Here is a 25889-nt window from a genome sequence, read left to right as displayed (position 1 = left end):
TCCGTGCCGGTTATCCCGAGCTGGAACAAGCCTCAGGGTTTTTTTTCGGGGGCTCCGTGCGCGGGGGGAGGCCGAGTTTTTGTGGGTGTCCTGTCAGGCAGCGCGGCGGGCGGCCCTGCCCTCACGGCCCGCGGGGCCTCGCGCAAGGCCCCGGGCGGGAGGCGCGGGGCTTATGGCGGAGCGGGCCGGCGGGGAGCCCGCCTAGGCCGCGCCGCCATCCGCCGCCATCCGCACGGTAGGGCCGCTCCCAGCGCGTCCCTGGGCCGGGGGGGGCGCGGTGCGGGCCGACATTTCGGGGGTGGGAGGCGGCAGCGGGGAGTCGGCGCTGAGAGGGAGGCCGGGGGCGGGCCGGGGGTGGCAGCGCCGCGCGGGGCCGTACTTACCGGCGGCCCGTTCTACAGCCCCAGGCTCGGCCCGGCCGAGGCGTGAAGCGACGCCACCATGTTCCTGTACAACTTGACGCTGCAGCGCGCCACGGGCATCAGCTATGCCATCCACGGCAACTTCTCAGGTAGCTGCGCCGGGGGAAGGGGCTGCGCGGTCCGGGGGGGGGCCGGGGGGCCCTCGGCATCCGCACGGCTTCGGCCCGTGGTTGTCGCCTCCTTTGAGGGGTGCGACCGGAGCCTGTGGAAGGACGGAGGGAAGTTGGGTTGTCCACGGCACAGCGGGGCGTTTCGTTCGCTTCCAGCTCCTTACCTGCCATTGAAGTTGTCTTTCTGTAAATGGGAAAGGAACCCAAAAATACCTTCCCTGCCCCCAGCGCTGCAGGGCTGGGCGGTAAGTTTGAAGGGCGGTAGTGTTGAAAAGGCACCAATGTGATAAGTGGAAACCAAGTTGGTGTGATAATAATTGCTATGTACAGCCATAAAATAAATACACCAACATGAGTAAAAGCTTTTGTAGAGATTAATCAAAGATTAATTCCAGGGGTTGGGCTCGATGATCCTTACGGGTCCCTTCTAACTAGGGATGTTCTCTGGTTCTATGATCATGACCCAGATGCCCTAGCGTTGTTAGTGGTAAATGCATCACTTTACATTGTTTTTCAGTAATTATGGCAGTAAGTAAATGCCAAGGAGTTGCTGTTATTGCCATTCTATTCTCATTTAATCCTCATTACCGAGAAGCTCCTGCCACAGAGCGCCCCGGGAGCACTCCCACGCCGTGCTGCCTCTCACTCCTTTGCCTTCCGGGCCCCGCAGGAACCAAGCAGCAAGAAATCGTCGTGTCCCGGGGCAAGATCCTGGAGCTGCTGCGCCCGGACCCCAACACGGGGAAGGTGCACACGCTGCTGACGGTGGAGGTGTTCGGGGTCATCCGCTCGCTCATGGCCTTCCGCCTGACGGGCGGCACCAAGGACTACATCGTGGTGGGCAGTGACTCGGGGCGCATCGTCATCCTGGAGTACCAGCCCTCCAAGAACGTCTTTGAGAAGATCCACCAGGAGACCTTCGGCAAGAGCGGCTGCCGCAGGATCGTGCCCGGGCAGTACCTGGCCGTGGACCCAAAGGGCCGCGCGGTCATGATCAGTAAGTCAGCGGGGGTCGGGTCCTTCTGCTTTGTGTTCCTGTCCTGGGGTTAGCGGCCTCGAAGTGAGCTCCTGCCCAGTGTAATTGGGGGTGTTTGTTCTCAGGAAGCTTGTTAGGCACATCAGGGACCGTGCAGGCACATGGGCAGAAGCGTTGGCTCACATTTCTGAGGTCCTACAGCCTGAAATGATGCTGTGAATTCATGTCTCTTCTCCGAGATGAGTTGTGAGGACAACAAGATGTATTTCTGATCAGGCTTTGCAGGCAGGAGTGGGCTTTTTGTTGCTTTTTGGTAAGATTAACCATCACCTGTCCTACCTCCTCTGTCGGCTGGCTGGTGTCACTAACGGTTGTGCTTCCGCAGCCAAAAGGACAGCGAGCTCATGGTGTGAGAGCAGGCACCTCGTGTGTGAGTTCCCTCTGCCTGTGGCGCTGACGGGAGCGAGCACAGGGCTGGGCAGGCCCAAAGAGCAGCGTTAGGTGTCAGGGAGCTGGGGGCTCTGCTGCTGCTTGAGCCTGAGGCACTGAAAATTAAACACTTGGTGTTAATTAGAGGCACGGGGTGCCCGCAGCAGCGGAAATAACGCTGACACCTCGTCACAGAGTTTGTCTGTGTAGGGGAAAGTGGGCACAAGGGGCCTCGTGGCCCCCACTGCCCCGCCGCCCTCCCGTTCCAGGCGCTATCGAGAAGCAGAAGCTGGTGTACATCCTGAACAGGGATGCTGCCGCCCGCCTCACCATCTCCTCCCCGCTGGAGGCGCACAAGGCCAATACCTTGGTCTACCACGTGGTGGGAGTCGACGTGGGGTTTGAGAACCCGATGTTTGCCTGCCTGGAGATGGATTACGAGGTGAGAATCCGGCTGCTCTTTGCTGTCCTTTGTGCTTTATTTCTCTTCTGCCCTTTCCCTTCGCGTGGCCGTGAAGGCAGGGAGCGCTGCCTGCCTTTGCCGTCCCAGGGAACTTCTGTCTCAAACTCACCTGCCTCTGGTCGTGCCTCCAGTCAGAACTGGGATTCTGTTCTGTCTCGGTGCTCCTGCTCAGGGCCTTGCTGCTCAGCTGCAGACGTGCACGTTCACTTCTCTGAACCTTTTTCATGCATTATCTTTGGGACTTCAGCACTCGGAATGCTTCCACCGAAAGTATCCTGCCGTCGGTGGCTTGAAAGAATTTAAAATCTGAAATCTGAGGTTTGTTTCAGGAAGCAGACAACGATCCCACGGGAGAGGCAGCAGCCAACACGCAGCAGACGTTGACGTTCTATGAGCTGGACCTGGGTTTGAACCACGTTGTTAGGAAGTACAGCGAGCCCCTGGAAGAGCACGGCAACTTCCTAATAACAGGTACCGGCTGCCGGGCCGCTGTAGGTCCGAGGGGTTGGTGGGGCAGTAGTCTGAGCCACCGGTGTAAATTAAGCGGGAGTCAGCTTCCCGTGTGGAAATACTTAGAAACGCACGGACGCAGCTGAGGTTTAAAAAGAGATGCAGATCTCTGAGGCTTCCTTTGGGCTCTCGTTGCTTAGAGCCACGAGATGTTAAAATGAGCCAGGGGCAGACACGAAGGGATGCAATCTGAGGTGCCACGCAGGCGCTGCTGTGGGATCCCAGCAGCTAACACGCACACAAAGGTCTCTAAAGGCAGGGAGGGAAGCAGAGCGAGCCCCTTGGACGTGGGGAGCGGCCGCGCTGCGGGGCCCTCTCCAGGAGCAGAGGAAGCAGAGGAGGAGCAGCGCGCTCGGTGCTTGCCCCGCTGCTGGGTCCGAGCGCTGCTGCCCACCCACGGGGCTCGACAGCAGCCTTCTAAAGGTGTGCTCAGGGGATGAAGGCTCAGAAAGCCTCTGGGAGATCTTACAGCAACGAGCAAACGTGCCAGCAAGCCAGAGGTGGGCCTCAGCTGCTGGGCTGCTGGTACGTGGGGTGTGGTGTGGCTTTCTAGACGATGAGATGTGAAGGATAAAACAAGCAGTTCGTCTGAAGTCACATCTTTTTCTCCACGCCCTCGTTTCAGGGTCTCTATCTCCTCAGTCAGAGCAGACTCATGTTTAGGGTGATGCAGAGCAATAGGACCTTTTTAGACCTGTTTTAAAGAAAACTAGAAGAATGACTTGACAGGCAATGAGTCAGACCCACGGCAAGGACTCTGCAGGGTAACGTTTCTTGTTGTGTTTCAGTTCCTGGTGGTTCTGACGGCCCCAGCGGGGTGCTGATCTGTTCAGAGAACTACATCACGTACAAAAACTTCGGTGACCAGCCTGACATCAGATGCCCGATTCCCAGGAGACGGGTGAGAGCTCCGGCATTCCTCCCTTACCCTTTTTTCGAGACGATCCTTGTCCGTGCTAAACGTGTGCTCGGTGCCTGTCTGTGTCGGGAGGATTTAAAGCGAGGAAGGAGGGTTGCGGTCTGTCAGCCTGTTGTCTCCCGGGGACGTGGGGACGTGGGGGTGTGCGCAGCCTGAAGGGATGAGTTTGATTCATGTCTCTTCTCTGAGACTCGTGCTGCAGACACCACAAAGGCTCTGATCAGGCAGTGCTGGCAGCGTGAGGATGGCTGCAGACGCTGAGGCACGCTTGCTGTCATGGGTGTGGGTGAATTTGGCGGCAGCTCTGTTGCATCTTCAGCTGCTCCCTCCTCCTCCTCCTCCTCTGCTGCAGGTTCTGGCAGAGCTCTGAGCCAAAGCTCGGTGCTGCTCGTGGGATGCAGCCCTTGGCTCTGACACGTGAGGGTCCTTCGGGAGGAAGGTGGAAGGGGCAGGAGGGGGAGCGCTGAGGCACAGCGCCTGAGGGATGTATTTCCTGCAGGGGAGGGCATGTGCCAGGTGTGACGGGGCGTGGGCCTTGTGCCGAAAGCCTGTCCACGTGCCCACCTGCCCACGTTGTTGGGCACCGGGAGGTGGGAGCGCTGCAGGCAGTGGCTGTGCTTGCTCTGAGTCTTCCACCAGTGACCCCGGTTTGCTCTCTTGGCAGAACGACTTGGATGACCCGGAGAGGGGTATGATTTTTGTCTGCTCCGCCACGCACAAGACCAAGTCCATGTTCTTCTTCCTGGCCCAGACAGAGCAGGGAGACATCTTCAAAATCACTCTGGAGACCGATGAAGACATGGTGAGCACCGTGGCAGAGCAGCACGAAGCGCTCGTTGCAGCGGGGTCCTCGGTTCATGGTTCTGCCTGATTCTCTAAACTGACGAATGCTTTTGGGTTTAGCTCTGGCAGCATGTGGTCTGCGTGCTTTGTAACAGCTACGCCCGTGGCTAACGGCTCCTTGCTTGTACAGAGACAGCACGAGGTTTACAGAGCTGTTGATACGCTGCAGTCGATCTCGTTGCCACCTGAGATAGCCACCTTGGCGCAGCTGCTCTGTGAGTGGAAATAAACTGGAACTGAGGTGGCTTGCTGCTGCCTGCCCTGGTGCTTCTCAGTGAAGAGATCTCTGCTGCACTGAATCACGTGCTTGGAGCTTGTTTTTTCTGAGTATATGTCAAATGCTATTTCCACCTACATCTAAACACGCCAGGTTGAGCACAAAGAGTGAGCGTGCAGCATCTCTGCGTGGCTCGAGACTGTTCCTGAGTGCTTTACCGGGGGGGCTGTGACCGTGCCAGATGCAGACGTTTGCTCAGGACAGTTGTGCAGTTGCGGAGGACGGCTGGTGTGCAGTGATGTGCAAGCTGAGCCAGTTCCCTTTTCCTTTTAGGCAGTCAACTTTCACATCTGCCTTTGTTGTTTTTTTTAAGGACTCAGTGTTTCAGAAGCCGGGAAGCAGCAGGAGGCCTGGCTTCTTTATTGCGAGATATGTATCGCTTCAGTACTCTGCAAGTACAGTCACGTCTTCATCTGCTTTCAGGTGACAGAGATTCGACTGAAGTACTTCGACACCGTTCCTGTAGCTGCTGCCATGTGCGTGCTGAAGACAGGCTTTCTCTTCGTGGCTTCTGAATTTGGAAACCAGTGAGCAAACAATTTCACATTGGCATTTTTCCCCTGAAACAGCCTGTTTCTGTTCAGGACTGCAGGCTGACCCTTGACCTTACTGAGCATAAAAAGACAATCTGTTTTAATGAGTGGATTAATGCTTTGTTCTCATGGCTTCAGCAGAACAATTGGCTTAGGCCGTGACTGAACGGGGAATTTTCTTGTTGTTGAACCCAGATTAAATACTGTAGGGCAGAGGACAGAAGATAACATGTTGCTGCAACAGGTTTTGGAAGAACTGAGCACTTAGGATTCGTGTAGGATCAGTCATGTCCTGATAGATGAGTTGTCTTTTGGTTAATCTGGTTGATTTTCACTGAACTTGCACGTGTAGTACAGTGTCTGAAAACCTGATGGCATACTCGGCAGTAGGTAGGGTTTTTTTTTATCAGTACCTGTGTGGCCCGCTTCTTAATACAGTTATTCTTGAGGGCTTCCTCTTGTATTTGGGGTTCAAGAATATTCCAAAGATTGGAAGAAAAGATTGGAAGAAGGCCTTGGAGGTGGCTTTACAGCGGTACGCTCACAGAAATGGGAGGTTTGTGCTCTTCTGACTGCATCTGCGGAGCCCGCCACCCGGGGGAGCTCCCTCTGGTTCGCTAGAGCGGCTGCATTTGGTTTCACGAAGCAAGCTTTTGAGGAAGCCATATTCGTTTGCACGTATTAAAAACAGGAATTGAATTGGCCTGTCCTTCTGGATTTATTTTCTCCTCCGAAGTTTAACTTGATCGTCATGTTATTTAGAGCCATAAAATGGAACAGAGAACGAGGTTAGGAGTACTGAGGTGAGAATGCTCCAGTAAAACACGGAGCTGCGGAGCTGCAGTCTTAGTCGTTGGCCCTGCTTGTGGCCTCAGCCACCAGTGCTTTGGCTCTACCATGAGCATCTCCGAGGCCCAAGGTAAAACACCAAAACTCTGCGATACCTTTCCAGGGACGGCTGCAGGTGAGGAGGCCTCAGTTTAATTTATTCATTTAGCAGCCATCAGATTCCCTTGTAACGTGTTCTTGTCAGCGAGGAAACAACCCCTAAGGCTAAGTTTTAATGGCTGTGTAGGACAGGGAAGGATTTCCTCCACCCTGCTGCCCAGTATTGGGCTGTGCCTGACCTGGAGCAGCCCGTGCTTTGTGCTCAGCGTGCTCTTGCTCTCTCTCAGCTACCTGTACCAGATAGCTCACCTGGGTGACGACGACGAGGAGCCCGAGTTCTCTTCTGCCATGCCCCTTGAGGAAGGAGATACGTTCTTCTTCCAGCCACGACCCCTCAAGAACCTGGTGCTGGTGGATGAGTTGGACAGTTTGTCGCCTATTCTGTGTTGTCAGGTGCGTTGCCATCAGCAAGCTCCCTCCCACTCATAAATCTTCCTCGCTTGGAGGAATTGTAGAGGCATGATTTCTTTTCCTCTGCTTTTCTGCAGAGTATTTGCGTACAAGCAGAGTCACCAGAGCTTCGTTATCCTAGCTTTCCAGGAATTCTGTGCCACAATAAATGCTGGTAGAAAAGCAGGCCTGCTAAATCCTCAGCCAGCTGCCTGAGACCGGTACCGGGTCTGACAGGTTTTGATTCCCGGGGTGATAAATTCACGTCAGGACATACGGTGTCAGCCAGCAGTCCTGTGTTGGTCCTCTGTTGACCGTTAGACCAGTTCTCATCCCCTCTGCAGAGGGTTTGGATGAAATTTGACGTCATTTCAGGGCAGCAGGTGGCACACCCTGGGGCATCTTCACTGCTTGTAGTGGTCGAGGAAAGCATTAAAGCAGTAGCGCGGCGTACAGAGCTCTGTTACATTTCCTCCGTTCCTCCCCGCAGATCGCCGATCTGGCCAACGAGGACACCCCCCAGCTGTACGTGGCCTGTGGCCGGGGGCCCCGCTCGTCTCTGAGGGTTCTGAGGCATGGGCTTGAGGTAAGACTTCAGCTCCTCAGAAACACAGCGGGAGACGATCCGAGGACTGAGGGTGCTGTGAGGAGGGGAATCTCCTTTCGCTGTAGTCTGGAGGCAGAACAAAACTTGATGTTTGCACCTCGGAAGTAGGAGGGCTGTGCTGTTTGCCCTCACAGCCTCAAAAGCTTTTTGTTCTGTTGACTGCACGCCACCTGCATTTTGTCTCCTCTCACACTCGAGTGTCTCGAGCTGGAGCTTTTGCAGCGTCCCTGCCAGCTGCTGCTGCTCTCAGCGCCGGGGGCGGGTGACCCCGTGTAAAAGCTGGTCAGCTGGAGCCCTCGTGTTGCGACAGCGCAGCTCTGCGCGCTCTGCCCCCTTGCACATCTGGCACGGGGGGAGCATCAGAGCTGGGAATTTGGTAGTTTTCCTGCCTTGTTGTGGGAAAGCTTAAAAAGGCTGATTGTTACAGTAAGTAATCCCCCAGTAAGTCTAAACATCTGCTGTCGAAAGAACCTGGTCGCCATTTCCCCCCTAGGTGTCCGAAATGGCCGTCTCGGAGCTGCCCGGTAACCCCAACGCTGTGTGGACCGTGAGGAGGCACGTTGAAGGTACGTGGCATCCTGCTAAAGCATGGGGAGGTGCTGACATGCTTTGGGGTCCTTTTGCTGTTTTTTCGGGGGGATCTTCTGTCCGAGGAGGTAGGGAGGGTGCAGCACGGTGGCTGTGTGCTGTCCCTGAATCTCGATTTGAATCAAAACACCTGTTGGTACGTGGAAGCCCCCTTAGGGCTGTCAGGCTTCCCTTTGACAAAGAAACACCTGCCCCCATCGCCCGCTGTGCTGCCTCTCCAGAATTCTTCTCGCCCTTTCCACAAGTTCCTGCTCTGACATCAGCAGGCAGCGGCAGTGCTGTGTGCTGGAGCATGCTCGCTGTTCTTCAGAGGTGTTGACAACTGCAGGAATCGGCTCTTTGCGAGGCAGCAGGATGCGAATTACGGAACAAAGCAGATAAATCAGCAGCAGTATCTGTGTTTTATTACTTCCCTCCGTGCCTGTCTGTAAAGAAAACAGCCAGTTTGGGCTAGGACGCGCCGCATATTCAAAACCCCAGCGGGATGTAGGGTGCTGTGCATTCCAGGAAGTCCAATCGTTGAAATTGTCAAAATGTATGAGCTTGGGGGTTTGCTCGTATTTTTATAACCTGCTCCGAAATAATGGATTTGCCTTGCGAAAGTATCGGAGGAAATGTCAGCCCTCATCCTGCCTCTCTTGGGGGTGAGAACGGAGGTCCTCAGAATTACCAAGCACGCCTGGAATGAAACTAGTCAGGGTGCTGGCGCGTCTCCGTGGTCGTTCCTGAGGCAGTGCACATCTCACAGAGACTTGCTGTGGTTTTATGCACTGGGTGTAGAAATGGCAGGCCGTTGCAGCAGAGACCCCGTCCTCCTGTGCTGGTGTCTCGATTTTAAACAGCTGGGGAGTAGCGTGTCTTCCAGGGAGCTTGTGGGGGTGGCAGGCGTTGCCGTGGGATTTGCCTTGCCACCTGAGACCTGCCTTCAGTTCCTGTATGTGTGTTCTGAGACTCGTGTGCAGCCCGAGCAGCGTGGAAGGAACCCTGTGCGGGAAGTGCCTGCGCGTTTCCCAGAAATGAAAGGGGTCAGAAGGAAAATATTTCCACAGTTCGTATCAAAACCATGTGATTTTCTTTAAAAGAGGCATTCCAGTTCGCTTGTGCTCCTGCCTTCCAGAATAGGAGCTGCTAACGGTTGCCTTGGAGAGATCGAGACTTCTGACACGACCTTACAGTTCTAAAACTTTTCTGGTGGGGTTCCAGAGGAACACTTTCAGGGGATGGAGGGCCATCACTAACCTGCGTAAAGCAGCACGGTCTCGCTGCTGCCTCTTTTTCCTCTTAGCAGATTTTCCGAGTTCCAGCACAGAGATCTTCTCGATGACTCCAGAAATGCTGGAAGCCGTTGGCAGCCGTGCCACTTCCAAAATAGCTTACCTTTCTGTAAAAGCGATCACCAAGCCACGACTCTTGGAATTCACCCAGTTTCTGTGGGTTTTAATCAGACTGCAGAGCCCGTTAAGGCACTTGTCTGATCTCAAAACTGCTCAGTTTGCAGTCGGGCTGCCTGGTGCTGCCTCGGTGCCGCGGCGAGCGCGTGCTGCAGGGCCTCGGAGACCCGTGCGGGCTGGCAGCCTTCGGAGCAGTGCTAACCCTGGCTGGTACGTGGTGATGCACACTACCAATACCAAGCCTCTTTTTTTCTTCCGCAGGTGGCTGGTGGTGGAGGTGCTGATCACCACAGGTGTGTACCTACTGCTAGGGGCTCCTGGGCAGTCCCACAGGTTAACCACCCGCAATCCCAAAGTCCCGGGGCTCCCTTTCTGCTGAGCTTTTCAGTGCATGAGTTCTGGAAGCTGTCGTGTAGCTGGAGATCGGTGCCTTTGGGCTTCAGTAGCTGAGGAGTAGAAGGCATCTCCCATTCCTTCTCAGGATCATTGGGGGACAGCATAATTGACTGCGTTTCTGCAGTTCTGCCTGAAGTCGGGTGTGCATTCAAGAGGTGTTCTCAGCTCCCGAGCTGCTTTGTCTTGTTTCCCCCTCAGAGAAAACAGCCAGTAATTCCTGAGGCACCTGAAGGTGTCGCTGGCAGCGGACTGCCCCGCAGTCCTGGCACGTGCCTGCCGTCAGAGAGGGGAGCAGAGGGCTTTGCACCAAACCCTGGGTTATTTACAGCTGGGTATCGAGGGCTGGGAGCTCGAGGCGGCGTGCTGGGCCATGGAGGCAGCTGCCAGCTCCTGCACGCGCAGTGCTGCGCGGTGAGTCAGCGCTGCAGGAGCAAACAGGAGCCCAGGGAGATGTGCTGGCGTCCCCCGGGGTCTTCAAGTGAGAGTAGCCTTGAACCTCCTCACTGCTTGTCTCTGCCCACTGAGCTTTGTGTGTCTGTGCAAACCCAAACGCCGCGGGGCGTGAAAAGCCCGTGTCGGGCGTGGGCTGGCTCATGGTAACGGAACTCCGGGGGCTGAACCTAACTGAATTCCCGGCAAGTCCCAAGAAGGGCAGCGGTGTTCCTGGACAAGCGTGATGCTTCCCTAACTGGTCGTGGTGTGCACGGGGCTGCAGGAAACGTGCACTGAAGGCACAGAACGAGTCCAGCTGTGGCTCCTCAGGCACTGAAACGTCTGTCGCTAGCCGAGAGGGGCGAACTGGAGCAATTAGGGCAGCGCTAACCACCCCTGCAGCCTCATGTCTGCACGCACAGCAGTGCCTGCCTGCCCGAGTCTGGGCAGCGCCGTGCTGTGCTTGGGGTCGTACGGAGCTGAGCGGTTATCTCATCATGTCAAAACAGAAAGCTCAGCTGAGAATACTCGGTGTGCCCCGGGGATTTAGCCGCCTTAATTTCAGCTAGGCAGTTCTCTGAAGCAAAATCGTGTTGAGTCTGGATGAACGCGTCCTGCTCGCTGACTTCACACTGGTAAATCAAAGCTTTTATTCCCAAAGCCTCAGCAGAGAGGCACAAAGCGACACTTCGGCACTTGGAGCAGAAGTGCACTTGTCACCATTACTGCCGCAGGCTTAACGACGCGCGCTGGTCTAGCCAGAGCAGTGAAAAGAAAGAGCTAGAAGCCTTGAGAGGCAGGAATGAGTTTCGTCTGCAGTAGGACTAAGGGAATCTGTTTGGCTTTCTTCATCCTGCTCCAGCCCACGTGGGTGAGCCTCCAGCTGGAACACGGAGGTTTGTCATGAGAATGACGGCCCCGGGGGAAGGAGCAGCTCTCAAGAAGTTTGGAAAGCAGCAACGGTCTTTGCAATGGAATTTTTAGAACATCCTGTCTACAGGATATTTATGAATTAAAGGGCAGTGAACTGCTAGAATCACCAGTTAAAGCAGTCGAGGAATTCTTGCAGGCTTCTGGTGTTCAGCAATGCGTGCAAGCCGCGTTCTAGCGCGGAAGGCAAACAGCATGCGGCAGCGTACGTCGCACTGGACCTCTACCGTCCGCTGGCGGTGGCAGAGGAATTCTGTTAGGATCTGTTTGTGTGCGGGCTCCGTTCTCGTTTCCTGGCTGCCCCGCGTGGATCTGCTCCCCTGCGGGCATGCCACAAGTCCTGGCCGCGACCGCTAAGGGAGCAGTGCTGGAGCCGTGCCACGGGGCAGTGCTGGGGCTGCGTTAGCTGCACAAAGCTCCTCGGTCTCCATCGGAGCCTGCGCGCCAGATGTTCAGAGAAAAAGGATGTTTTCTTCACTTGCATATTTTCAGCTGCATGTCAGAACTGGGTTGTAGACATGACACAGCAGATTTGGCAGCGCCTTTTTCTAGGGCGGGTAGGAAAAAGATGTGTTCCTGCAGCGTTCGGTTACCAGCTTAAAGGCAACCCAGCTAGGCTGCGTGTTACCTGCGGGCGTCCCGTACTCGTCCTGGTGGGAGTGCTCTGTTCTCTTTCCGTGCCTTGAGACGCGTCGGTTGCTTCTCTGCGTCTCCCACGGGTGCTGACCCTGGTGAAACTGCTCGGGGGCACAGCTGGGACAGCTCTCGCTCCCCCCCACCTGCTAATTCGTGTACTGCAGTGCCTGAGCTTGAGGTGGAATGGGGTGAGGTGGGTTAAACGGACTTCTCCTCTTGAGGAAACGTCACGTGCGTGACAACAGCACCAGAAGCTCCTCTGAGGAGATGATCTCTCCTCCGCTGAGACTCCTGGCTCTGTTTCTCAGCCGGCTTGGTTGCTGCTGTTACGTTCGTTACTCTGTTTTAATGAGGCTCTCCCCTCCCCTCTTCACTGCCTCTCTGGCTGCAGAATGCAGACGTGCAGCAGCAGGCCGGGGCTTTCCATCTGCGCGCTGCCCCTGCCCCGTTTCCCACGAAGTTTCCCTATTTCCGTGTCAGTTGTTCAGACTGTTTTTGTTAGCGTAGCTTCTCCCTGTCCGAGCTACTGGACTCTCCCAAGCTGGTCCCTCTGGGGGAAGCCAGCGCTGGAGATGATGGCTGCAGTGCTGTCACCGGGACCAGCAGAAGTAAAGGTCAACTTTTGCTGTGTCTTAAAGTCGGAATTTTCTCATCCCGGGAGCCCGTGTGGGTGGCAGCGCGAGCGTAAGGCAGCTGAGCTGCTGCCTGCGGGTGGAGCAGGCCAGCCCCGAGCTGACCTGTCCTGTACCTTAAATGTTTGTCTGCAGCCTGTTATCGCGGGGACAGATGGGTGGAGGTGGGGTCTGGCAAACTCCTGCTCGCAGCATCCACGGTGTGGTTTCTGCAGACAGGTTCCCTGGTTCAGGCTGTCGGAGGTGAGCCTCGCGGGGTGTTAAATCTGGGTTCAGCTCCTTGGGTCAGGTGGGGCACGGGTCTTAAAAACAGCAGGCCCTGTGCCATCCTCGGAAAGCAGTAGGGTTGCTTGCCAGAATGCAAGCAAAGAAGTCGGTTCATCACGAACTGACTCCGTGTAGAGATCATCGCTCCGTCCTGGCTCGGTCTGGTGTTCCTCAGGGCCCGGCAGTGGATGGCTTTTGCGCTGCGTGCCCTGGGATGAACTCGCACAGCACTGCCAGCGGATGTAATTACCACTGGAGTTCTGCTGAGGAGTAACTGCTAGACATCTGTCAGGCTGTGAATTTGGATGGGAAGCCTTGCATTTATTTAATCAAGTCTTTTTTTTTTTTTTCCCCCTGTCTCCGTTGACCAGATGAATTTGACGCCTATATCATCGTGTCCTTCGTAAATGCCACGCTGGTGCTGTCCATCGGAGAGACCGTAGAAGAAGTGACTGACTCGGGCTTCCTGGGTACAACGCCCACCTTGTCCTGCTCCCTGCTGGGGGACGATGCTTTGGTGCAGGTAAAGGCCAGCTCCTGGCACCTCTGCGGCTCTCTTTTATCCTGCTAATTGAAATGGGCAAGCTGAAAATGCTCCTAAACTCTCTTAGCGCACGCTCAGTGGTTTCTTGCTGAGGTTCAAGGATAAAACGCTTCCTGCTGCGAGGGGTGGTGTTATAGTCTGGCCTGTGGCACCTAGGGCAGTGCTGCCGGGGTGATGCTTGCTTGTGTCGGAACTGCAGGCGAGGTGGAAGTTGGGAATCCAGGAACTCACGTGATCTTCTGTCCCGCAGGTGTACCCGGATGGCATCCGGCACATCCGAGCAGATAAAAGGGTGAACGAATGGAAGACGCCCGGGAAGAAAACCATCGTCAAGTGCGCTGTGAACCAGAGACAGGTGGTGATAGCGCTGACCGGAGGAGAGCTGGTGTACTTCGAGATGGACCCGGTACGTGTGGAATTAACCTGCTGAGGGAGGCGGGAAGGGCACAGCAGAGCGTGGGGCGCCTGCCCCAGAGCAGACCTGCTGTTCGGGCCCTTTGAGTTGTCAGTGAAGTAAGGCTGTAAAGAAATCGTTTTAAAAAATACGAATAGTTCAAAGCACTGTCTTCAGAATAAATTTAAAACCAACTGAGGGGAGGGTTTGCAGAGATGTTTTGGTGCTGGTCCATCCCATCGCCCAGGTAATAAATAAGCCTTCTGCCTCCTGTGCTTCCCTGCCTCAGTCAGGACAGCTGAACGAGTACACAGAGCGGAAGGAGATGTCGGCCGATGTGGTGTGCATGAGCTTGGCCAACGTTCCGCCCGGCGAGCAGCGCTCCCGCTTCCTCGCCGTCGGGCTGGTGGACAACACCGTCAGGATCATTTCCCTCGACCCTTCGGTGAGTAGCGGCTCTGGCTTCGCCTCTTGTTGGCTCGGAGTGTTCAGAAGGGAGCTCAGGAGCCGCATCCTGTGTCCCAGGGATGTCAGGAAGGAATAACTTTAACTGGTGTGGCTTCTCTGCTGAGCTGAGAGGAAGCGTGGCCCTCGATCCCAGCCTGAAACAGATTCCCTTCTTTTATCTGGTCTTGCTCAGGCCTGGCCATTTACGAGATAAGATATAAAAGCTTTTTTTTTCCCCCCTCTCTTCTCACCACTTGTATCTGGGCTAAACTAAACCCATTCTGCAAGTGGGTTTAGCAGCAAACCAGCATCATCATTCCTCTGCCTGTGACAGGCGAGTGCTCAGAGCTCGTCTTGCCCAGCCCACACGGTTGATGCCACTCCTTGCTTGCCACGATCCGTTGGGCCTGTGTCTGTTGTGACTTCTTTCTCCTTTTTTCCCCTCTGCCTCCCGCAGGACTGCTTGCAGCCGCTGAGCATGCAGGCCCTCCCTGCGCAGCCCGAGTCGCTGTGCATCGTGGAGATGGGCGGCACGGAGAAGCAGGACGAGCTGGGCGAGCGGGGCTCCATCGGCTTCCTGTACCTCAACATCGGCCTGCAGGTGAGCGGGGAGCTCGCCGCGTGGCAGGGCATGGGCGCAAGTTTTCCCCTGTGTTCCCAGACCCGAGGCTAGGCAGGAGACGTTCCCCCAGACTTTGCGTGGGACAAGTTGTACTCTTCCTCTTCTAGCAGGGCAAGCTCTGCAGATTTCTGGGTGAAATGTTGGTCGTTTCTCCAGAAATGGCCTGTAGGGCAGGATTTCAAAGGAAGCGACTGCCCCGGACCGCAGGCTCTGCTCTAATAACTGCTGCTGCACAGTTTTTGTTGCATCCAGTTCTGACTCTGTGATCCTTGACCAAAAAATGTTGTTTTGACAATTCAACATGTGGTAAAAATAACCAGAGCAGTCTCAAGTGATGTCAGAAGGCAAACTTAAGCAGCGTGGGCTTTGGGGGGTGAAGGCTTTGTACTGAGAGGGATTAGGAAACTGAGTCAGTCCTCATGGCTCTGTGGTATACCAGAATTCCTGGTCAATGCGTTTTGCTTTTGCTTTTTTTCCTAATAGTAATTCCTTTCTGCCTCTTGGGAGTGTACAGCAGGTACGGTTTGTGATACTAAGAGCCGATTTAGGTAGCGGCTGGTTATAGGAGGGGCTGTATCAGAAGGTAGGAAGACAAAAGCCTAGTTCTTCAGAAATTGTCTCTTCTGTCTTGAGAAATACGGGGCTGTAGCTGGTTGTTCTGTGTGTGTAATCGTGGTCTGACTCTGATTTCCTGCTGCCAAGAACGGTGTGCTGCTGCGGACTGTGCTGGACCCCGTGACGGGTGATCTCTCCGATACCAGGACCAGGTACCTGGGCTCACGGCCTGTGAAGCTCTTCCGGGTGCGGATGCAGGGCCAGGAGGCGGTGAGTGGGGCGAGCTCTCCGAGGGGGACGGACCCAGTCCCTCGTACACCTTCCCCGTTGTCCTTCCTGGTGGGCAGGGCGGGAGGGGGCTGCCTGGCAGGGACCCTCTGGGTGAGGGCGGAAGCAGAACGACTTCGTTATGGAGCTGCCTGGCTCACAACTCGCTCCTTCCACAAGCACCCCTGCTCCTGTCACTGTTCCCCACATTCCTTGGGAATTAACGTGTAGTGCTGCCCAGAGCTGAACGGGAGTCATCCAGCCCGCAGGCCGTTGTTTGCAGCTTGCCTGGAAAGCCCTGCACGGATTTCTTGGCATGGAGACACCAAAAAAGCTCGTCCTGCCTGCCTCGGTGGACAGCCCGAGGGAGCCCCGTGGTCCTGGGCTGCTGGCTGCAGGTTGTGCTTGACTCCTGTGCCTGTTGAGAGCGGCACAGCCAGGGGCTAGGCCGTTAATGTGCACGGCTTGAGGAAAATATTTGTAGGATTTGGCTCGCAGGGAAGAACTTGTTCCATCGGAAGTGCCGTTGTAGCCCTTCTGATGTGACACTGGGGAGCTCTGCCACCCCCTGCCTGACTCATTTTTGGATGACACCTTCAGGGTTGAGAAATGCTGCTGGGCAGCGCAGGGGGCTGGGGCTGGGGATCCGAGCTCTGCTGTCATGTTGTGGTGCACGGGGTGGGTCCGACTTGCTCCTGCTGGCCTCCCAGCTGTAACTGGGAGAGCGTGTCGGGCAACCGAGCACTTTCTGCATCGACACCAGTCTTGGTTTCTCGTCTGACAGCCTGGGGAGGAAAAACCACGCTCATGGACAGCCTCAGGGCAGCCTCAGGGCAACTCCAGCGATTGCTGGTCAGGCAGAAAGGAAAGTTGGACTGGCGTTGGTTAGCCAGATGTGGGAAGCTGAGGAGTTACAAGTCCGTCTGCTTCCTTTGTTTCCCTTGGCTTAATTGGTTGGAAATGGGCTACTGATTTTTTTAATTTATTTTTTTAAGTAACTGTCACTTAGACTGAAGCAGAGCTACAGCACTTGGAGGGTGATGGAGCAGCAAACGGTTCTTTTTTAAGACCTGTTCCCATAAAACGTGTTTGTTTTTTTTTTAAGACATGAAAGTAGTAGTTGGGCTTGGATTTTACAGGTAAAATTTTATTTATTGTACCTCAGTTTGAGCGTCCGTTGTCTTGACAGCTCCTCTTTGTGCCATGCACCATTCCCAGACCAAACTGTCTCTTGACAGCAAGCGGTGTTTCTGAAGGTGTGCTCTGAGCTGGGCCCAGCCCACCCACAGGAACTTATTCCATTTTTCCAGCAGTGAGGGTCTGTCGCCGCGCTGTTCGTTCACCTAACCCCCCTCCTGTTGCGCAGGAGGAGCTCCCCTCCGTCCCCAGGCGTGCCCAACTCACTGCCTCCTGTCTCTTGCAGGTGCTGGCCATGTCGAGCCGCTCCTGGCTCAGCTACTCCTATCAGTCCCGTTTCCACCTGACTCCCCTGTCCTACGAGACCCTGGAGTTCGCCTCCGGTTTTGCCTCTGAGCAGTGCCCCGAGGGCATTGTGGCCATCTCCACAAACACGCTGAGGTAGGAACTGGGGGGACGCCAGAAGGGCCTCTGAGGGGGCAGTGACTCACCTTCATTTTCAAGGTTTTTTTTTTTTTTTGAGGTTATTTGATGATGGGTCATGATTTGGTAGAAACACTTGTCTGTGTTTCCGAAAGCAAACAGAACAGAAGGGTGCTTATGTCAAAAAGAAACAGGGCGCGGTGCGCTTCCCCGGTGGGTGCCTTGTAGCTTTATGAAATAACAAATGCGATTCAAGTAATCCTTAAATTCGCCGCTCCTTACCGGGGGAAGTTGTTGATAACAGAGCCTGTTGTGCCTTAGGACCGTCAGGTTTGTGACCTGAACTGGCTGCTTCGCAGAAATCAGGGCACGTCATCTGAGCAGACGGAGGCATGACAGGCCCGGGTTTGTTGTGTTTTTAAATTAGGGATTAAATCGAAATGAAAATAACAAGGGAGCACAAATTCGGGAGCCCTGCCTCGTGCCCTTGAGCGGGCACTGTGTTCATATCTGTCCCCGCTGAGATATTGCAGCATTCACTGCTTTTAAAGGAGCCATTCTTTCTGGAGAGACTTGTGGTTTTCAGGCACGAAATGCCAGGAGAACTGGCATTTCAGCTGGCGAGCCGCAGAAGAAAGGCTGGCTGGTCGGGCTCCGGCATTTTTCAGACAGTTGTAACTAGAGCATCTCTGAGGAGCGTTGGATGGCCCTCCTCCCACGGGACAGCCGCTGTCGGACTGTGTTGACCGCCTCTCCCGTCTTTGTCCCCCAGGATTTTGGCGCTGGAGAAGCTGGGGGCAGTCTTCAACCAGGTCGCCTTCCCCTTGCAGTACACACCCCGCAAATTCGTCATTCACCCCGAGAGCAACAACCTGATCATCATCGAGACGGACCACAACGCGTACACCGAGGCCACCAAGGCGCAGAGGAAGCAGCAGATGGCCGAGGTAGGCGGGGTGGGGGTCAGGTGGCGCACGTGCCCCTTCCCTAGGGACAACTTCTGAAACCCTCCCCTGTCGGTGGGCCCGGTGCTGCTGCCTGATCCTTTCTGTGCTCTGTACGGACACGGGCGCTGAAGGGAGTGGAAACGTGCCTCGAAACGTGGATGTCAGCAGGATGCAGTGCTCCCCAGCGCTCCTCTCCTTGCGTGTTGTTACGACAAGCTCTAAAAACCCCTGCTTAGGACAGCCTTGCTTGCGTAACGCCGTTGCCTGGGTTCTCTGCGAGGATGTTTGGGTTTCAGTGGGTTTTCATCTTCAGTTTGCTCAATGTTGTTTCCAGAGCCGTTGCTCTGGAGAAACGGCTCCCCAGGCAGCTGCCCCTCGGGCCGGGAGGAGCTGACGGCGTGCTCTGAGACTTGCTGGGGGGCTCAGGACTGATGGAAGGGTCACAATTCAAAGGCTTGTCGGTCTTCCCAGGTCTGTGCGGAAATGCTCTGAGCTGTTTCTTCCCCTTCTTCTAACGTGCCCTAGGAAATGGTGGAGGCTGCGGGCGAAGACGAGCGGGAGCTGGCCGCGGAGATGGCCGCAGCCTTCCTGAACGAGAACCTGCCGGAGTCCATCTTCGGCGCCCCCAAGGCAGGGAACGGGCAGTGGGCCTCCGTTATCAGGGTGATGAACCCCATCCAGGGAAACACCTTGGATCTGGTCCAGCTAGAGCAGAACGAAGCCGCCTTCAGGTAAGAAGCAGAAATCCCTGCTGCTGCTGAGTGTTACGTGGAGTTCTTTATTTTTTTCATCATTTTTTCCTCCACTGTTACTACTGAGAGTTGAAGTCCAGACGTGGCATGTTACTAGGAGGCCAGGTGAAATCCCAGAAGGGATCGCCACGTGCTCAAAGCTTTTGTCTTGCCTTTCCTTCCCATCCCACCCTGGTCTGTCTGCACGTGGCCCCGGGAGCTGGTGCAGCTCTCCAAATTCATTTGCTGGGCCCCGGCGCTTGAAGAACAACACGGGGATGGAAGTGAGAGATAAGAGAGCTGGGAACACGAGAACGTGCTGCGCCCGCTCGCTTCCCCGGCTCGTCCAGATAAACGAGCGGAGACGGGAAGGGAAGCGTCGGAGGGATGCGGGGAAGGCAGCACAGAGCCTCAGCAGGTGGAGCGGGGTTGGGTCGTGCTAGCCCAGAAGCTCTGTCCTGTTTGTCCAGAACTCCCAGCCTGGCTGAGCTAGGCACCAGGCAGGAAATAACAGTGGAAGGGGAGGAAGCTTACACGCGCGCTCCAAATTGGCACAGTCTTTGGAAAAGAGCTTTGTGTGGGGCTTTGCACATGGCTGAAGTCTGCAAGAGCATCAAAGCGGTGCTTTGGGCTCGTGAGACAGCTGTGGCGCATCTTTTTTATGGGGGAGTGAGGGAATCTGCTCCAAGCGTGACTGCAGGGAGGAAAACTGACCTCTGGAAATGAAACCTCCATGCGGGAGGGCTGGGCCGACCTGGGCAGGCACAAGCTGTGGGTGGGTTTGTGTCGCCGTGGTGCTCACCCCCGGTGTCTCGTCACCCCCAGCGTGGCCGTGTGCCGCTTCTCCAACACGGGCGAGGACTGGTACGTGCTGGTGGGGGTGGCCAAGGACCTGATCCTGAACCCGCGCTCGGTTGCTGGGGGATTCGTCTACACGTACAAGCTGGTGAACAGCGGCGAGAAGCTGGAGTTCCTGCACAAGGTGAGGGGGGGGAGAGAGCAGCCGCTGGGTGCCCTGAGCGCTGCCGTAATGGCGCGGCGCTGCCTCAGATCGCCATGAGGGCATTTCACACTGGAAACAGCCTCTGAGAAAACAAGCCACCTCCCCCTAAAATCACACGGGGCGTCTTCTGCAGAGCTGAGGACACAACGCAGACCTCCTGGGAGTCCCGGTCCTTTGCCTCTAGCTGTCTTATCTAGTTGGCAGATGGGAAAGGAGTGGTTTTTTCCTTCCCCCCGCTCAGCAGGGGAGAGAAGCAGCTCTGTTTGTGCCTCAGCACGAGCTCAGGGAGCTGCTCCTGGCGCTTGTTTACAAAATGAACTCACACTTGGTCGCTTGAGCCCTGGCGCCGAGGCGCTCGGCCCGGTGCTGGCCGCACGAAGCTGTCGCCGCATTTCTTGGCTGCGTGTAGGAAGCTCTGGTTGCCCTGGGGGACACCTTGGCTGGCAGGCCTCGGGGGCTTTAGCAGGGGTTTCTGCAGGGGTGTATTTAAACCAACTTGTTTTCTTCCAAGTGCTTCCAGCGCGGTCAGGGTTTGAACACGTGGGAAGGGAAGTTGGGGCTTCCTTCACATCTCCAGTCCTGGTGCCCCGGGTGGTTCTGCTCTGGAGCACGGCGCTCCGGTGCCACCAAGCACCCCCTTTGGAGCTGATGGTGTGAAACAACTTCTTGTAGCCAAGGCAGCCGAGCTAGGAACACTTAACTGGAAGCTCCCTCTGGGTGGTTTTAGGCAAACCATCAAATCCCTCTGTTGAGGATAAAAGCAACACGAAGAGCAGAGGCAGCAGGACCTTTGTCTCCTGTGCCACCCGTCCTTGGCTGGGGCGCTGTTAGGAAGGCGCTGTCCGTTCCCAGAGCTGCGTTAGCACCCGCGTGGCTGTGTTGGTGTTTTGAGGGTGCCCTTGTCCCCCCCCTGTTTAAAAGGATTGTGGTCAGCTGTTGAAAGCCTTGCTGCAGGCTGGCAAGCTTCAGCCAGGCTGTAGCCAAGCCCCTCCTGAGGTTCGGCATCAGCTCAGCTCTGCCGGTGGGGATCTTACGGCCTTCCTCTTTCCCCCTAGACCCCCGTGGAGGAGGTTCCTGCAGCCATCGCTCCCTTCCAAGGACGAGTCCTGATCGGGGTCGGGAAGCTGCTGCGTGTGTACGACCTGGGCAAGAAAAAGCTGCTTCGGAAGTGTGAGAACAAGGTACTGGCTTTCCTTCTTCACCACGGCTGATGGCACTGTGGGTGAAGCGAGGCTTTAGCTGCTGCTGCAGCCCCCGGTGTGCCCTGGAACTTGCAAGCTGTGCCTGGGGCTCTGTGCCCACCCAGGGCAGCCTCAGCAGCTCTGCCCGTGCCGGCTCAGGGCTGTTCACTGACGTGTGCGGGAGCCGCGGATGCCAGAGGTCCCATCCAGCTGCAACGTGACCGCTGCTGGGAGCGGTGCCTGAAGTGGCTGGGGACAGAAGCTGGGTGCGTACGAGCACCTCTGCAGATGGCTGGAGCACCGAAAAGGGGATTTTTCTCTTAAAGTATTTCTTGGACCTTTAAAGGCACAGGATCAGTGGGCCTTCTTGTTCCGCATCTCTGGGACTTGAAGAAAAATTTCGCAGCGTGGTTTTCTCACTGTTAATTGCCTGCTCCTCCTCCTCCTCCTCCTCCTCCTCCTCCTCTCATGCTGGTTGCAGAACCCGTGCCAGGTGCTGGCTGCTGCACAGCCGAACGCAGCAAGCTGGGAACTTGTAGGGGAATGGCTTTTTGTTGTGTTTGTTCTTCCTTTGTTGTTTTTTTTTTTTTTTTTTCTTCTCTGCTGAGTATGACTTGCATGAGAAATGGAAGCCGTCCTTCAGGGCTGCAGCAGTGAGGGGAAGCCCTGCTGCTGACGTCTGGTTTGCCGGTGGCGCTGGTTCTCTGGTGCTGGCCTTGCATCCATTCACAGCCCGCTAAGTGAAAAATGTTCCCTTGCAAGGGCCCCGTGCTGGCTGCGTGTTCAGCTTAGGGCCGCAGCGAACCCCAGGTACGACAGGTAGCACTGCAGGAGGCGCTGAGAATCGGGCAGCCCTGGTTCACCGAGGGAAACGCGCTCAGGCGGAGCAGGATGGAGCTGATGGCGCCTGGCTGGGTTTTACTTCCCTGGTGGAGCCGCTCAGCTGTCGTCCTTTCTCCCCCCGCAGCACATCGCCAACTACATCTGCGGGATCCAGACCATCGGGCACAGAGTGATCGTGTCGGACGTCCAGGAGAGCTTCATCTGGGTGCGCTACAAGAGGAACGAGAACCAGCTCATCATCTTCGCCGACGACACCTACCCGCGGTGGGTCACCACGGCCACCCTCCTGGATTACGACACCGTGGCCGGAGCCGACAAATTCGGCAACATCTGCGTGGTGAGTGTGCCTCGGAGAGGTTGGGGTATATTTTTCCTTGAAACACCCATGATTTGTCTTAAAGGAATGAGAATCTGTGCTCAGCTGGAGGCAACGCCCTGTGCCGTTCCCTTGTTTTTTATGGGGCGCTGGCTGTCGTCACGGCGGCCGGCTGCAGTTTATCAGTTTAGCTAAAGCAAACAAGTTAAAGAACCATCAGGTCAAAACCCACTGCGTTTCTGAAGCATCCGATGGCTTTACCTTAAAACTGCCCCAGAGATGGCTGTAAGCCTTGAAACAACACTTGGTCTCGTGGGCCCTTTCGCAGCCACTCGTGTCAGGGTGATCACTCTCACTTTCCCTGCCCAGACCTCCGCACCAGCGCTGGCTTTTTCTGTCACTTCCTCCCAGAGCTGGCGTTGTCGGTGCCGACACTTCCCCGCCTGGCTGGCCTTCAGCCGGGGAGGAGGAGAGAGCAGGCGGTCTGTTTGCCAGAGCTTTCATCTCTCTCTGAAGCGTGCTCGGGTGCTTTGGAGCGCAGAGTGCGGCGAGTGTCGGACGTTACACCCGCAGGATATGGCCACCGCACGCAAATCGGTGCTCTTGGTGTCCCTGCCCCGAGCCGGGCTCGTTAGGGGCACCCGCCTTCGAAGCAACGCTGCCTCCCAGTCTGCATGTGCCAGGCAGAGCCTGCTCGAGGTCTTGCCCATGTTTTTGGGCCATCCGTCTTAATCCGTCGGTTCGCATTTAACCCTGGAGCCCCTGCTGGAGGGGACAAACCGATGAGTTTGCAGTAAGCATAAAGCTGTGCTTGGAGAGCCCACCCGAGCGGCCTGTTCAGAGCCCCGAAGGCTTTCCCAGAGCACTCCCCTTCCCTGCGCCTTGTTGACCCTTCCCCGCTCTTCCGACACAGGTGAGGCTGCCTCCCAACACCAACGACGAGGTAGACGAGGACCCCACAGGCAACAAAGCTCTCTGGGACCGCGGGCTCCTGAACGGGGCGTCGCAGAAGGTAAGGCTTGGTGGGAGGAGGACGTGCTGCTTGCTGCGGAGCCAGCCCTGCTCCTCCGTGCCCGCTGTGCTGCGCTGGAGGGATTTCAGCATCGTTGGGAGCCAAATCCTGCCTCTGCCCGCTGAGTGGTGCTGGGTGGAACCTGCACGCTTGTTTTTCTTTTCCTCCTTGCCCTTGTTACAAGCCTTTGCCCAGCTCAAGGGTAGCTGAGCGGCATGCTGAGCTGTCCCGTCTGGCCGCAGGCGCAGGGCACGTCCCCTCAGAGTGGTCTCAGAACTCGTGGGTGGTGGGATCTGTTCCTCTTCCTCTCCCCTTGATGCTTTCATACGAGCTGAACGCGCGTGCTGCTGTGCTCGACTTCCAGGCCGAAGTGATCATGAACTACCACGTGGGAGAGACGGTGCTCTCGCTGCAGAAGACCACGCTGATCCCCGGCGGCTCCGAATCTCTCGTCTACACCACCTTGTCAGGGGGGATAGGGATCTTGGTCCCCTTCACTTCCCACGAGGTAAGCAAACCCCGTCATCACGCCGCAGTCGCTGCGCACACATCCGTTAATGCGCTGCATCCGTGTAGCCTACCAGCCCTGGTGCTTCACGTCCCGGGGGCAGCGTTCTCTGCGACATTTTTTGGGGCCTCCTGGGGCAGTGCGAGGGGGTGACGACCACCAAAATCAGGCCACCGACCGCCAGAGCCGGGCCACCATCAGGCCTGGCCGAGCCTGGTGGCAGCAGCGGTGCCTGGCTGGTGCTGTGAGCACGTGATGATCCGTGCTCTTAGCATTCTCTCCCCTCTGCAGGACCACGACTTCTTCCAGCACGTGGAGATGCACTTGAGGTCGGAGCACCCCCCTCTCTGCGGGCGGGACCACCTCAGTTTCCGCTCCTACTACTTCCCGGTGAAGGTGGGTCCGGGTGCGGGGCCGCTTCCCACATTGCGGGGGCTGCTCAGGGACCTGGTGCCAGCAGGTCCCGGCCTCTCCTCGGTGGAGGTTTGTGAACCAGTACTGGTGCGGTGAGCGGGGGTGGTGGTGACCAAAACTGGTGCTTGAGGAGCTCTGGGATCACGGAGCTCCAGGAACAAGCCCTCTGCTGCCCATTCCCCCGCGGTGCCCTCACCCCGTGTCGCTTCACCTCCCTCCTCCTTGCTCCCCCCAGAACGTGATCGACGGGGACCTGTGCGAGCAGTTCAACTCGATGGAGCCCAACAAGCAGAAGAACGTGGCTGAGGAGCTGGACCGGACGCCCCCCGAGGTGTCCAAGAAGCTGGAGGACATCCGCACGCGCTACGCCTTCTGAGCCGGAGCGGGGCTCGCTGCGTTCCGGGGGCGCTCCCCCGAGCACGCGGGGAGGGAGGAACGTGTGCGGGGTGGTCTTGATTTTGGTTTTCTTTTTGAACAGTGGTTCGTTCCCCTCGGTTTCTGTTCCAAAGTAACAAGATCCCACTGACTATCAGCCATGAGGTCTCCCCGTGCACCCCACTGCTCCTGCCAGGGCTCGCGGTGTCCTGGCTGCCCGCCAGCGCCGTCCCCTGGGGGAACACCCCAGGGACCATGCGCTGCCCCTCGGGGGGTTGTCCCCTGGCCCCTCCAGCTGCACCCTTGTAGGATGGGAGGTTTTTGTGCAAATTCCCTGATTTTTTTTGGAAAAGGGAGCAGCTGTGACATGGCTCAGGGCTCCTGGGGGCTGTCGCTGGTTGCCCCAGGGTGTGCGGCTGCTCCGCTCTTGGGTGCTCCCTCCTGCAAGGCGAGGGGGTTTTGGCCTCGCCGTTTTTGCCTGTTTTCTCTGTAAATAGAGTTTTGTACAATGTCGGCTCTCGGGGGCGGGGAGGAGCAGGGCCCGGCTCCGGGCCTCCGTGTGTTTCATAACCCCCTTGGCAGGAGCCGCGGCTCAGCGCCGTGCCCGAGCAGCACATGCAGGACGCAATAAAAGCCTGGTTTTTAACCGCTCCGCCTCCGCCGCCTCTCCTTGGGGGTCTGGGTGGGGGGGTTCCGGGAGACCCAGTGCCCCGGGTGGGGGGACGGGGGCCTGGTGCGGGCTCCCCCACCCCGCAGGGCCTCCCCCTCCTGCCCCCGTGCTCCCGGGGTGCTCCTGCCAGGCCTTCCTCCTGCACCAGCCTCATCCTCACCTCGTCACCCTTCCCTTTGCACCCTCCCTTGCCTTCCGCCCGGCGCCTCCATCTTGGAGGGGGGGGCAGGGGCTGCACCCTTGGGCTCCAGCACCCCAGGCCCCCCCCCCACCCGGCACCCGCTTTTGGGGCAGGGAGGGCTCCGTGCTTTGCCCCGGGGGGCTGCGGGCTGAGCCTGGGCTTGTGCGCCCCCCCCCCCGTGGGTCCCTTTCCCCAGGGGTCCCCCAGCACCGTGCCGAGGGTGGCAGCGCCCCATGGGTGCCCCCACGGGTGTCCCAAAGGCCCGGTGCCCCCCCCGGGCTGCTCGGGGGGGCGGGGCGGGGGCGGGGGGGGGGGTGCCGGGGTTCAGAGGCTCCGCGCGCCCCCCGCGGGCTCCGCGCGCCCCCCGCCCGGTGCCCGGTGCCCGGTGCCGGTCCCGGTGCCGGCCCCGCCCGCTGCCGGCCCCGCCGCCGCCCCCCGACCGCCTCCCGGGGAGCCCGGCACGGCCCCGCCGCCACCGGGAGGGACCGGGACGGGGACCGGGACCGGGACAGGGACAGGGACAGGGACCGGCACCGCGCAGAGCCAGGTGGGGACGGGGGCACCGGGGGGGCACCGGGGGGCACCGGGAGGGGTAGGAGGGGATAGGAGGGGGGGGGGGG

The 25889-nt window shown here is 57.3% G+C and overlaps 1 protein-coding gene and 2 non-coding genes across 3 annotated transcripts; all 3 read left to right on the top strand.

The window, feature by feature from the left end:
• The first annotated feature begins 102 nt into the window (after positions 1–102).
• SF3B3 (splicing factor 3b subunit 3) lies at positions 103–24641 on the top strand. The gene is made up of 26 exons (XM_035337112.1): positions 103–235; positions 402–511; positions 1203–1529; positions 2207–2379; positions 2730–2871; positions 3699–3811; positions 4494–4631; positions 5373–5476; positions 6658–6823; positions 7311–7406; positions 7921–7993; positions 13071–13222; positions 13494–13649; positions 13927–14082; positions 14542–14685; positions 15409–15531; positions 16952–17106; positions 17861–18035; positions 18561–18766; positions 19592–19748; positions 20825–20950; positions 21918–22130; positions 23023–23121; positions 23486–23629; positions 23921–24025; positions 24279–24641. Exons 2-26 carry the CDS (start codon positions 442–444, stop codon positions 24417–24419), a joined length of 3654 nt encoding a protein of 1217 aa, XP_035193003.1. The 5' UTR covers positions 103–235; positions 402–441; the 3' UTR covers positions 24420–24641.
• On the top strand, positions 1707–1788 carry LOC118173007. The gene has a single exon (XR_004753959.1). It is a non-coding gene; the product is annotated as a small nucleolar RNA SNORD111 (small nucleolar RNA).
• On the top strand, positions 3978–4057 carry LOC118173008. The gene has a single exon (XR_004753960.1). It is a non-coding gene; the product is annotated as a small nucleolar RNA SNORD111 (small nucleolar RNA).
• Positions 24642–25889: the final 1248 nt, after the last annotated feature.

The sequence above is a fragment of the Oxyura jamaicensis genome, chromosome 11, assembly GCF_011077185.1.
Source record: "Oxyura jamaicensis isolate SHBP4307 breed ruddy duck chromosome 11, BPBGC_Ojam_1.0, whole genome shotgun sequence".
NCBI classification, from domain to species: domain Eukaryota; kingdom Metazoa; phylum Chordata; class Aves; order Anseriformes; family Anatidae; genus Oxyura; species Oxyura jamaicensis.
The sequence above is the reverse complement of the archived record's forward strand: the minus strand, read 5'-3'. Positions and strand labels throughout refer to the sequence as shown.

Coding starts and splice junctions, on each gene's coding strand:
- SF3B3 (XM_035337112.1), top strand. CDS start 442: ATGTTCCTGTACAACTTGACGCTGCAGCGCGCCACGGGCATCAGCTAT. Junction 15,532..16,951: donor GGATGCAGGGCCAGGAGGCG/GTGAGTGGGGCG, acceptor TGTCTCTTGCAG/GTGCTGGCCATGTCGAGCCG. Junction 22,131..23,022: donor AATTCGGCAACATCTGCGTG/GTGAGTGTGCCT, acceptor CTTCCGACACAG/GTGAGGCTGCCTCCCAACAC.